We start from the raw sequence: 13,646 nt of genomic DNA, 5'->3' as shown, positions 1-13,646 counted from the left end.
TCTAGCCTTCCTAGAGTTGTAGGATAAAAGAGTATGTTAGGGTTTGAAAGACTGAGATCTAGATAACCTAGTCAAACCAACCTTCCAGGGCAGAATTCCCTTAACAACACCTTGGACAAATGTCCGCCTTTCCCTGCTTGAGCATTAGCCAGGTGAAAGAAGGCTAGGGTCACAAACAGCCTGTCCATGGTTGCGGACTTTCCACCAGAACCAAGTGCTTCCACATCCTGCTCCCCAAACTACGGTTTAGCTTCTGACCACTGTCCTCAGCAGCACCGTATCAAAGGAACGTGCAGATCATCCCCTCTGGGCCCACATGAGGCACGCAGGCCGTGCTGGATGCATCTGGGACCCAGGCCTGTATGTGGCCACAAGAGCCATGTGTGGGTGCATCTGGAGTCCACGCACTCCCCCATGTGACTCTCCACTTTCCGGCCAATGCCAGCCGTCAGATATTCTTTATGATATTAAAACAAAATCTCTGCCACTCTAGCTTCTCCCATGGATTCCTGTTTTTTTATCTGGTGCATTACAAAACACACCCTTCATTCACAAGACACTATATATTGCATTTCCCCTTAGTAAAATGCACAGTCCGTCTTACCTGTACAGATCTGTGATCAGCTGGTCCTCGTACCGAGCACACAGGTTGTTGAGGACTTGCTCATGCTGGCCAAACAAGCGGATATAGTTGGAGGTAGGGAAAGGCTCCTTAGAAAGGCATGTAATCGTTTCCACCATTTTATACTTGTTAATATGTATTCGGAAGTAAGTTCCATCTTTCGCATTACCTGTTACTATTTCTGAACCCTGGAGGAGAGTGGGTCAGAAAAACAACACTAGAAACATTTTTGGACATTGGGAACTTTATCATAGCAATTTATTTTCCAAATATAACAGGCAGGTTGTATCTTATTGTTTGTTGCAAATAACAGTAACAGATATTGATTAAATTCAACAGAAGATTAGCAGTGTGTCCGAAACCACATACTTGGACTTAATGACTGAATGTTCCTCAGATATTTTAAACTGTGATTGCGTTGTTCTGTGTTTCTAAATTAGTTGCTAGATTACAGCCAATTCTCTATTACCTGGCATAGCTAATATGTGGAACTGAGTTTATGCCCTTCTGTGAGTGTGTTAAGACTGTTAATTTTCTTAGTTTTTCACAGCACTATTTTGAGAAAAACTTCATAGTCAAAAGTGATCAGAAAGAATTTCAGTTTTTTAAAATGTACTTAAACAAAGGAACCAAGTAAAAGTTCCCTGACAGCTGGGTTTGGGGACATTCAGCTGTTTGGTAAGGTCTGTTGCCAGGAAGAAGGTTCGAGTTTATGGGAAATACACATACACATTCTGCAGGCTACTTTTTAGTTTGTAAATTGTCAAAGCTTTATGTCCCGTAGAAACTGGCTAAAACGGCCATATAAACCCAGATGACAAGGAAAGATGCCGTTTTATTCCGTGTCACAACCAACCACTTTTTCTATTTCAGCCCCTAATAGCTACCGATCTACCAACCAGAGACACACTCCCCAGGGGCTCAGACAACCAAACCGGAACCCACAGCAGACAGACATGGGTTTTGTTGGTAGTGGTTGAACCTGCACTTTACCCCTAGAATCTGAACTTAATCCATGGTAACGCTCAATAAATCTTTCCTAAGTGCATATAGATTTAAGCTTTTGCTCTGAGCTTGAATGTGGCATTTAGAAATCCAGGACAAGTTGGACTACACTGATCCCAAACATTGGCTTAGTCCTGGACATCCCCTGGAGATTTTGTCTAAACAAGGACACATGGTTTAACTGGATTTTTAAATAAATTGAAGCACTGGTGCTGTTTGGATATCACATGGTAAGACCCTGAGGAGTCAGCCAATTATAAAGGCACAAGGTAAGGTATACAGGGGGGATGTTAGGTAAATCCTTGGCCAGCTGCAAGTATGTGTGAGAAATAGGGTGTTTGGGGTTGGAAGAGAGAACAAACACAGCTTGGGAAAGGGGTTGCGGGATGGCACCTCAGAGGTGGTGCGAGAGGTCCATCGTCCACAGAGATGGATGGATACAGAGAGGAAATCCACTTCCACTGCAAAGGGATCCAAAAAAAAATTCTGCGAAGCATTACCTAACAAAACAATGGTACATCACACAATGGGGTACAACACAACCAATATAACTTATCGGTAAACCGTATTTCACAACAGGGAAATGTGTTCACAGCATATTTTATACTATAGAAGCAGTTTAAAAATGTATAGATTATTCCTTTTTTAAATCAACATTTTAACAAAATGTTAATGGTTATTTTCTGTGGTTGGGAGACTGGGTCATTTTGTTGTTTCTCTTTCTGTTCATTTGATTATCTATAGTTTTTAAATTAAAAAAAATGAATAACACTTCTAAATGGCTAAAAGTTTTTAAATACTCTGGCTGTGCTGTGGCAAAGAACCAAACTTTTGATGAAAAACATTGAGAGAGAGAAATGAAATAGAAAACAGAAGCAAGGGGGAAGGAAGGAAGGGAGAGAGGGAGGGAGGGAGGGAGGGAGGGAGGGAGGGAGGGAGGGAGGGAGGGAGGGAGGGAGGGAGGGAGGGAGGGTCTAGTGTGGAAGGGTGGGACTTGTCAGGAGAAGAGTTTGGAAAAGCCAGTTTGAGCCACAGGCTGCAGACTGTCTGATCTCCTTATCCTACATCCCTTCACCTTTTACTCTTGCCACAGGTATTTCTCTAGTCCTAGATTACCCCACGGATTTTTTTTTTTTTTTTTTTTTTTTTTCATTACGGTCTGATTACTTTAAGTCTTGACTGCTCAGACTGAGGCGCAGCTGGGCTGGGCACTTGACATCACAGAATGATCCCTGTCATCAACTTTACTTAGTAGCCCATCATAGCAAATACTATTTCTGAATTAAATACACACAGCTCTATGAAAATAAAGAATGTGCTCGTCACATGCATTTCTAAGATGAAATACAAGACTTTAAAGGCCCTTTGAGTTAGGCACCAGCAGCTTTAAGCTTAGTCTCAGACCCCAGATGTGGGAGGCCCCTTTGCAGTAGGGATGCCTTCATGGAAAAGGTGAGTGAGTGTCTGCGGAGGGCCACCCACTTATCTTTGTGGTAGGGTGGGGGTCCAGGAGAGGGGCACTGTCAACAGCTCTGGCATAGTTTTAGCACCAGGTTTCTTCAGGGTTCACTGGAGAGCAACATCTTGGCCCACCCTTCTTCTCCTGTTTAATATTTCCTTATACTGAGTGATTAAGGAAGGGAACCCAGGCATCAAGGGGCACACTTTGCGATCTGCCCATGTGGCTGAGAAAATCTTGACTTGGCAGAGTTTCACTAAATACTCCACCTTCTGCTCACAAGGACCCTGTGTTTAGGGGGGATGATTTGGCCAAGGCTGAGCACCCCAAAACTTGGGCCACTGTGACATGGTGCCCTGGCAGGTTGCTGGCTGAAAGCAGGGAGTCTGAGCACAGTTGCTTTCTGATGTCAGCCTGTTCCAAAAGGGTGGTGTCGTCAGCACCATTTTCAATAACTTCTTGTCATGGATCTGTTTGTTGGGGGGAAGGGGAGGCATTGGTCTTATTTTTCAATTTAAAAATTGAATTATAATCTTTGGGTTGCTTCTGTATGTTTTAGCACATTATAGCTATGAGGGCTTAAAGAACGTAGAAAGCAGCAACACTGTAGAGAAAGAAATGACTTGTGCTATGATAGCTAATCATAACTATAGTAGTAATTGTGTCCATTTAATGAGATTTGGCACTGTGTTAACATAATTGGGGGGAAACATTCTGGGAATTTGCAATGCATCAAAATATTTTGCATTGACATTAAAGACAATGCTCCTACAGATGGGTTTCTCAGACGGAGATTACCCTTGTAGGGCCGGGCATACCTATCTAAATTATTTAGGTCATTCCTACGCAGTTGCTGACAGATTAGGAAAATCCGGAGAAGTGCAGAATGCAGTCTGCCTCTCCTCCCAGAAAATCACTCAACTAAAGAGTTAAGGCAGCTTCCGGCCCTGCCATCGCATGAGGGATTCTGGGGTAATGAGGATGATTTCATACATTTTCCAATTCTGAAGAATGTATCTAGTTTCTTCCTTTTAAGTATATAAGTAAATTGTTAGGAAATCTGGATCTTGAATTTAAGATTTTAATGGAGTAACTCGTTCTGGTGGTGTGTATCTTTTTCCTTCCCTTTTTCTTGAATACAATTATCCTTCAAGTTCCTTTATGATTTTGACAAAGGTTAGAAAATGGCCCTGGACTTCATGCCAAATGAAAGACACAGGATTAATCAAAGTTGGTGTGCAAGAAATCAAGTTCCCAGCTCTCATGATGAACACACAATTTTAAATTTAATGGTATCCAAAGCAGAATTTGTTGTGACAAATTTCTTTACTCTGTGGTGTGTAAGCCAACAAAGCATGTGGACTGGAATATGTAAATTAGTTTATTATGTATACGACTTGGGGTCTCCTTTCTCCCTTTTGTCAGGTTACCTCTCAGAGAGCTCATGAATTACTAAAGTAACTTCTTACTTAACTATTCCAATTCATGAGTGGTATAAAAGCCTGATAAGATTCATCGGTACTACATTTGTTCTAAGAATAGTAATTTAGTTTCCCTAGTGAAATATTGTTCAATGATCATCCTGATCAACTGGCTACATGTAGGTGACTGCCTGACCATTTTGGCAACAATTTTACTTAATCAAATTAATTACAACCCCAAAAGATTGCCATGGAACTATCCTACATTTTTTTCCTTGGAGAATAAAATGGGAAAAAAAATCTGTTTAGATCTTCTGTACTAATTAAAAAGGAGGCCCACCTGGCAGAATGGTTAATTAAAGTCAGGGGTCCTGTTCAAATACTGTCATAGCACCAGCCAAAGAATCTATTAAAGTTGCATTCTTACTAAAACTCTCATTATCTAAAAATCCCTTTTGGCTCCTCCTCTGGCTTTATTCAGAAATAAATGAGACTGCACGTAGGAAATCACAGTGTCCTTGGGAACAAGGCTCCGTCCGAAATCAAGGCCAGTATCTTCTAGATCTGGAACAGATTTGGCTCCAGTTATTTATCTACAATGACCACAGTGCTCAGCCCCTGAACACATCATCTGGGCTTCATCCTGTCCATCGGACGCCTCGCCTTGTCAGTTGCAAACTGCATTCTTCAAAGATGGCCACGACAGTATCTGCCGTCCCACACACTCTTCTACAATATGACCTTGATACTCTTCCCATTGCAAGATGAACCCTCTCCTTGAATCCTGGTGGGCTGTGACTGCTCCAACTGAGGGTGTAAGGGAAGTAACACTGTGTGACTTTCGAGCCCGGGTCATGAAAAGCAATGCAGCTTCCAACTTGCTAGTGAGGATACTTGCACTCAGCCCTGAGCTGTCACATTAGAGCCTGACTAATCTGAGGCTGCCATACTGTGAGGAAGCCCAGGCCACACAGACAGCCCAGGTATGATGCTCTGGTCAGCACACCCTGTGTTTGAGTCATCCCAGCTCAGGTGAATAACAAGCCTTCAGAGGATCCAACCATTATGTCTAGTCCCCCTAATCTTCTAGTCTCCTGAGTAGAGTCTCCAGACACTGTGGAGCAGTGACAAGCCCTTCCCATTGTGCCCTGTCTGAAGTCCTGACCCACAGAATCTGAGCAGAGTCAAGTGACCGCTTCATACTGCTAAGTTTTTTTATGAAGCAATAGACACTGGAACATCATTTGTTATAATCCTTTCTTTATTTGTAAGAAAATTTTGCATCAGACCACATATACAATACATACCTAAAAGTATCTGGGAGAGACCCAAGGGAAATAAGCTTTAAACACAGTTCTTTCCCTGGAAGAACCAGATTTCATTACTTATTAGGAACCACGATTAACAACAACACCCACCAGTGCTCAGTCACCTGCTTTGTCCGTAAAAGGCAGTGTTACTGTATATATGATCTCTATTAATCGCAGACATGCAGAGGAGTTGAATAACTTGTTAAAAGTCCATGGGAAGTACAGGAAAGAGCTGGGAGTCTGATTTCCTCAAGGGAGAAGGGCCAAAGGCCATTAATCTATATAATTTGAGTCTGCTCCCCTTTTGAGGAATTTTCCAAAGCTTCCACTTATGTCTCATGGACCAGAACTTGCTATAGGCTGACCCTATTCTCAAGAAAATCTGAAAAATGTGTTTCAGTTGGTCATATCATTGATACCCCAAAATATTCAGGTAAGAAAATGGGAACTGAAGTTACGTTGGCAACTTCCAGTGTCTGCCTCACTGACAAAAAAAAAAAAAAAAAAAAAAAAAAAAAAAGCAAACATGGCACATCAGAAAGAAAACCCCCAGCTGATAACAAACACTAGTTTGGGACCATCTGTCAGATAATCTTATTTGAGGAGCTTGCCAACTGACCAACCACATGTGCCCTTTTTCATTACCTTGAACCCAGGGATGTCCCCATCATACTTCTACATCTCCTGGATGGTCCTTCTGGTGTAATTCAGGGAGGGCAGGAGACCAACAGGATCGGCATGGACATTCCAGACCTTACACAATTTACTTGCCATGTTGCCATAAAGGTGGTTATTTTAGCTATCTATTGATGCATCACAAGTTACCTCAAAACTTTGTGGCTTAATGTCCCTTCAGTAGGTGAATGGAGAAATAAATTCAGACAAGGTAGTACTGTGTTTCCCTGAAAATAAGACCTAGCCGGACCATCAGCTCTAATGCATCTTTTGGAGCAAAAATTAATATAAGACCCAGTCTTATATAAGATTGGGTATTATATTATATTATATTATATTATATTATATTATATTATATTATATTATACCCAGTCTTATGTTAAAATAAGACTGGGTCTTACATTAATTTTTGCTCCAAAAGACGCATTAGAGCTGATGGTCCAGCTAGGTCTTATTTTGGGGGAAACATGGTACTACTCAGATCTGAAAAAAAAAAAAGAGCTATCAACATGAAAAGACATTGAGGAAAAAAATGCATACTACAAAGTGAAAGAAGCCAATCTGAAAAGGTTACGTACTGTACAATTCCAACTATATGACATTCTGGACAAGGCAACACTATGGAGACAGTAAAAAGATCACTTATTGCCAGGGGTTAAGGGGAAGGGTGAGTTAAATAGGCAGAGCACAGAGGATTCTTAGGACAGTGAAGCTACTCTGTATGATATAATAATGCTGGATACATGTCAGTGTACATTTGTCCAACCCATAGAATGTACAACATCAAGAGTGATCCCCTGGGGTGACGGGTTAGCTCAGTTGGTGAGAGCACGATGCTCGCCAACATCAGAGTTGCAGGTTCGATCCCCACATGGGCCAGTGTGAGCTGCACCCTCCACAACTAGATTGAAACAACTACTTGACTTGGAGCTTATGGGTCCTGGAAGAACACACTGAAAATAAATTTTAAAAGTTAGAAAAAAAAAGTAATTGTCTTAAAAAAAAAAAGAGTGATCCCCTATAAAACTAAAAGCAACAAAGGAATAAGACAAACAAATAAAGAAACAAAAACTCATAGACACAGACAATAGTTTAGTGGTTACCAGAGGGAAAGGGGGGTGGGGGTGGTAGATGAGGGTAAGGGGGATCAAATACATGGTGATGGAAGGAGAACTGACACTGGGTGGTGAACACACAATGTGATATATAGACGATATATTACAGAATTATATACTTGAAACCTATGTAATTTTACTAACCATTGTCACCCCAATAAATTTCAATTAAAAAGAAGAGTGATCCGCAATGCAAACTGTAGACTTTGGATGATAATGATGTGTCAATGAAGGTTTACCAATTGTAACAAATGTACCACTCTGTTTGGGGATGTTGATAATGGGGAGACTATGCGTGAATGGAGGCAGGGTTATATGGGAAATCTCTGTACCTTCCTCTCAATTTTGCTGTGAACCTAAAACTGCTCTAGAAAAACTATTAAAAATCAATTAGTGGCTCAAAACAACAATAAACTTATTACCTCAGTTTTTGAGAGTCAGGAATTGGGAATAGCTTAGCTGGGGTGTTCTGACTCAAGGTCTCATAAATTTGTAGTCAAGATGTTGTTGGGGGCTGCATCATCTGAAGGCTTGCCTGGGTCTGGAGGACCTACTTCCAAGACAGCTCACTGACATGCCTGGCAAATGGCTAATGGCTGGTGCAGGGATCCTCAATTCCTGACTACATGGAGCCCTCCAAAGGGTTGTCTGGGAGACCTTACATCATGGCAGCAAGTGATCCAGGAGAGTGCAAGATGGAAGCTGTAATACCTTTCATGACCTTGTCTTGGAAATCATACACTGTCATTTCCACAATATCCCACTGGCTACACAGGTCACTGGCTATCCAGTGTGGGAGGGGACCATACAACAGCATGAATACCAAAAGGCGGGAGTCACCAAGGGCCATCTTGGGGCCGGCTACCACAGTGGCCTTCTGATGCATGAAACAATACATTACACTAAAGACTCTGAATAGAGAATTTCACCCCCCTGTAAACAAAGTGTTATATTTGAAAGTAAAATGAAATTCAGGAATAATACTTACAAAATCAGGCTGGGCCATTTGTACCTTCAAGGGAGTTGGAATAGCAGGTTTGGCAATATGCAGATAATGGTAAGACCCAGGAAGAATGCCTCCTAGAGGAAACGGCAAGTTTTCCACATTTTATTTCAGTTGTTAAGGTGGGTAACAGAGCTTATGTCTGTGCCACAGGACAAATGGAGATGCCTACAAATGGTGTGTGCTACTCACACCTTCCCTAACGTACTGCTATTAGCAAGGAACTCCCTGGGATAGTGGGTTTTACTTAGTAAAATCAATGTGAATGTGCCATTCTACCCCATAATTATACCCCATAATATAGCCAACAATGCTCCAAGATGTGCCAAATGGATCCTGTGTATCTTGTGATTCCTTATAACTCCCGTCACTCTACCCTACACCTGCCAAAGCCAGACCAAGACCTTTAGAGACTTTAAATGTTGCAGTGATTTTCCCATCTCCCTTCACTTATCCAATATGTAACAAAAATACTTAAAAAGTGAATGTTATAAGGAAAATCAGTACATTTCTTGTTCAATGCTTTAGAAAACTATCATTATCACATTTTTAATATTTCTAACTTGTCCCAGAAGTACAAACCTGACCTAGCTCTGGTCTCTGACACCCAGCCCTTCTCTTCCTCTCCCAGGGCCATCACCTTTCCTAAGGGCTCGTCCAGAATGAGAAGCAGAGCAGGACTTCTCTGAGGCCATTTAGGGAGGTAGAAAAGACAAGGACTGGAACATAGATAGGGCTTTTGTCTCTTTAGTCTGATGTTCTATTTACAGGCTTCGAGTCATGGACACCTTAGGGGTCTATGGATGGCTTTGGGAGTTAGTCTAAAATTTAAAATCCAGATCCTGAGTTGTAGTAGCCTATTTCAAATGCTCAATCTCTTCCAACCTCCTGGAAGTGAACAAACAATTTTGTAAGAATGTACATTTTCCTGGTAAAAGGTCTACAACATTCAAAGACACTAAAAGTTTCAAAGCTGTCTCTCACCTCTTAAACATAAAGAAATCTTGTGTTACTCACGTGATGATTTCTTTAGGGATCAACAAGGCTTAGTGGATGAATGTGAACTGTTTTACAGCTGGAAATGGTTTTGCTTATCCATCCAGATAGCAGACTAAGACCTGGGATGCTTGGAAGGGTCTCTTCATGTCTGAACTTATAATGAGAATGCTGGTTTGGTAAGATGTCAGGGCATCACACCCAGTGACCTCTGGGCAAGTTACTAATCGTATCCCAGTCTGTTTGTTTATATGTAAAATGGGACCACAGTTATGATATAGTCCATCATAAATACTGAAAATGCAAATGATATTATAATAATAATACTGCCAGGTCCATAATAAATGCTTAAAAAACGAGAGGGAGCCCTCCTCTGTCTCTGCAAACCCACTGAGGGACAGAGGAGTCTCCTCATTAAGCCCAAGAGAAACATGACAGGCTGTCCTGAGCACTGACCCACTAACTGTTGGCTTTATCAGAGGGAAGAAGGGGGCCTACTACACACCTTGGATCTTGGCTCCCTTGTACATGGGGATGAGTCGGTCGAGATCAGCTGGAGGCTCTGTCACAGGCTCAAGGGTCGGATCAAAGAGATTGAGCATGGCTGCTGCCAGTTGGAAGCCAATTTCTTTGGAACTGAAGCTACTGTGACTCCACTCATTTGAGTAATATCTATTGGAGAATTTGGTAAGGGAGCCGGCAGCTCTGATGGCTATGTCGTTGGTGTGGAAGTTCATATCGATCACGAGTCGACCATCATAGACAAGACATGCATCATTGATCGCTTTAAATGTTTCATAATCCACATTTTTCTCACAGAAGCTGAAGAATAGCTACAAAATGAACAACCTCGTTATTACTCAGTTATCACTCTTTCCCTTCCCAACAGTCTCCAGGGCATTTTATTATTTGGAGTACGCACACAAAAATCTAAATCTCCTAAAAGTTTATCATAATGCTGTATGAGAGAGAGAGAGAGAGAGAGAGAGAGAGAGAGAGAGAGAGAGAGAGAGAGAGAGAGAGAGATGGGGGCGAGATGGAGGAGAGGGAGAAGGAGAGAGAGAGGAAGACACTTCTCTTTGGTAGAAAGAACAAATTAAGATCATCCAGTGCTACCTTTTTTTTTTAAAAAAATCACTCAATCTAGACAACCATGGAGAGAAGGATGCCATGTGATGAATATCTACCACAAGAGGAAATATTTTTTCCCCACAAGGAGGTTTACATTCATAAAGATGTCACTTCCCCTCATTCGCCTACATTTTGAATAGCTGTATCTCAGCCTCCTCCCATCTTCCTCTTCCTGTGTCTGACACTTAGGTCTCTCTACGTTCATTCTTGGGGTCACCTCATCCAATCTTGAGTCTTCAGATTGCTCCAATCTTGGCCTTTTAAATCCCAAAAGCCTGTCCTTGCAAGATGCCCCAGAGAGGATGAGAGCCCCATGAGCCTTAGCATGTTCCATGTCTGGACTCCTTCCTTATTGCTTCCTACTCTGGTACCGCACACAGTCATTAAATAAATATTTACAGGGTACCTACTATATGCCAGACACTGTGCCACGGAAGGGTCACAAAGCCCTCTGCATGCTCCTTAGAAGTGATCTGTATGCCTCCTCCACCCTCTGCCTAAATTTCAATGCTTTCTCATACTCGTCTGAACATCTTCTTCTATGTTAATATTAAGTCATTAAAGCAACCCAAGTTTGCATTTGTTGTTGAAGTAGTTGAGATAAGTTCCATCGTTTTAATTTTTACCTAAATATAGTTTGCCACCTTATTGAAAGCATGCTAAAAATGATACGGTTCCTCATCATGGCCACCTCCCTGCTTCCTTTACACGCCTGCTTTATCCACCTCATTTGACCCACTTTGTACAAAAATCGGCTCATCTGGGCCAAAGGTATCCCCTTCTGTATCCCTTCCCCACACCCATGAACACTGCATGAATGATCCTGTGGTAGTGACTAGTCATGCATAACTTAAATTTAAATTTAAATTAATTAAAATTAAACAAAATTTAAAATCCGGATCCGGATCCTGAGTTGTAGTAGCCTATTTCAAATACTCAAAAGCTACAGGTGGTTAGTTGCCATATTGGTCAGCGCAGATACAGACTATTTCCATCATCGCAGGAAGTTCTGTTGGACAGTGCTGAACTCAGATCTGTCATCTCTGTGATGTCCTTTACTCTCCCCCAGGGAGCCAACAGGATCTTCCTCCTTGTCTCTGTTTCTGTTCACTAGCTATGTAAACCCATTCCAGTTACTCCCATCCCGGGTAGCTTCTTTCCTTTGAATCTTTTAGAAATTTTTTATGTTTCATAATACTTACTCAGAAACCACAGAAAACTATACTTCTCTGAGTCTCTTTCTGACTCTGAATCTTTCTGTCTCCCTTACTCCTCTTTTTTCTCTCCTACACTCCTTTTCCATCTGTATAAAAATAAGTTTCCCACTCATAAAAATATGAAAAGCCATTTCATTTGAATTGAAATTATATATTTAAAAAAACAAACAAACAAACAGTACCATCAACCTCTTGAGCCCCTGAAAATGTTCAAAGTCCCCTTTACCATCTGTACAGTCTTCTACCTACCCAGTTTTTTCCCTAATTAAACCTATTTTTTGTTAAGTAGCACATTAAATCTGCTAGTTCTTGCTTTCCTGGGTTTTAAAGATTACTAGTATTGCAATAGTATTATTTTATATTGTTTTGGTGTAGGCATTCACAATTTGCCTACATTTGGGGTTTCATAGGAGGCTGTGGACTAGATGGAAAAGCAAATCTAACACTGTTCATGGGATCTAAGATCTCTCAAATACAATTCATGGGCCCCTGTAATGCCAACCAAATATCACACATTGGATAGAATATGAAGTAGAAACATGTGGCCACGTTGATGTTCTGAACAAATATTTAAGACTACTTATATTTATAATTCTGATTAAGGAGAACAAAAGTCCCTGGTTAGCAGATCGAGAGTCAGTGATCTGATAAACCTCATTCATCACGCATTCTGACAAACACTTCTTTAAAAAATTTTTTTACAGTGATACCTCGGTTTTCCAGTGTAATCCACGAGTTCTGAAATGTTCGAAAACAGCCGACAGCTAGGCCTCAGGATCTTGCACTCAGGGGAAGCCATGTGACATGTTCAACTTCTGAGTCATGCTCGAAAACAGAAGCATTTACTTCCGGGTTTACAGTGTTCATAAACCAAAATGTTCATCAAAGAGACATTCGAAAACCGAGGTACTACTGTATTCTATTTCAACTAAAAAAACACACAAAGAGTTCACTCCTTTCTCCCACCCCTACTCCCCGCCTCTTGCAACCACCAGTCTATTCTCTGTATCTATGAGCTTGTTTTATTTTTTTCAAGATGCCACATACAAGACAGATCATACCGTGTTTATCTTTCTCTATCTGACTTATTTCAGTTAGAAAAATGCTCCCAAAGTCCATCCATGTTGTCACAAAAAGCAAGATTTCATTATTTTTATGGCTGAATAATTTTTTATGTTAAGCTATACACGAATGTATATATATATATATATATATATATATATATATATATATATATATATATGTGTGTGTGTGTGTGTGTGTGTGTGTGTATGTATCTCACAATTTCTTTATTATTCATCCATTGATGAACACACTTAGGTTCTTTCTATATCATGGCTACTGTAAATAATGCTGCAATAAACATAGGGGTGCCTATATCTTTTCAAATTAGTGTTTTTTGTTTTCTTCAGATAAGTACCCAGAAGTGGAATTGCTAGATCATATGGTAGTTCTATTTTTAATTTTTAGAGGAAACTCCATACTGTTTTCCATAGTGGCTGAACCAATTTACAGTCCCATCAACAGTGTACAAAGGTTCCCTTTACTCTACATCTTCACCAACACTTGTTATTTCTTGTCTTTTTGATTATAGCCATTCTAACAGGTGTGAAATGATGTCTCATTGTGATTTTTTATTTTTCATTCCCTTATGATTACTGATATTAAACATATTTTCATGTACCTGTTGGC

At 40.8% G+C, this 13,646-nt stretch overlaps 1 protein-coding gene across 4 annotated transcripts in view; it reads right to left on the bottom strand.

Moving 5' to 3' along the window:
* CFAP61 (cilia and flagella associated protein 61) overlaps nt 1-13,646 on the bottom strand; it is a 332,957-nt gene that overhangs the window by 51,569 nt on the left and 267,742 nt on the right. For 3 of the 4 annotated variants that reach the window (XM_019712531.3, XM_074317333.2, XM_074317332.2), the window contains exons 23-25: nt 10,112-10,439; nt 8,596-8,687; nt 605-810 (exon numbers count right to left, since the gene is read on the bottom strand). The exons of the other annotated variant lie outside the window; for it this stretch is intronic. In XM_019712531.3, the coding sequence (XP_019568090.2) occupies nt 605-810; nt 8,596-8,687; nt 10,112-10,439 (626 nt within the window). The remainder of the gene's footprint in view (nt 1-604; nt 811-8,595; nt 8,688-10,111; nt 10,440-13,646) is intronic. 4 annotated transcript variants of the gene reach the window in all.

This window comes from Rhinolophus sinicus, chromosome 13 (genome assembly GCF_057876585.1).
Source record: "Rhinolophus sinicus isolate RSI-liver-muscle chromosome 13, RSI-T2T, whole genome shotgun sequence".
Classification (NCBI taxonomy): Eukaryota; Metazoa; Chordata; class Mammalia; order Chiroptera; family Rhinolophidae; genus Rhinolophus; species Rhinolophus sinicus.
This window is presented reverse-complemented; position numbering and strand designations above follow the sequence as displayed.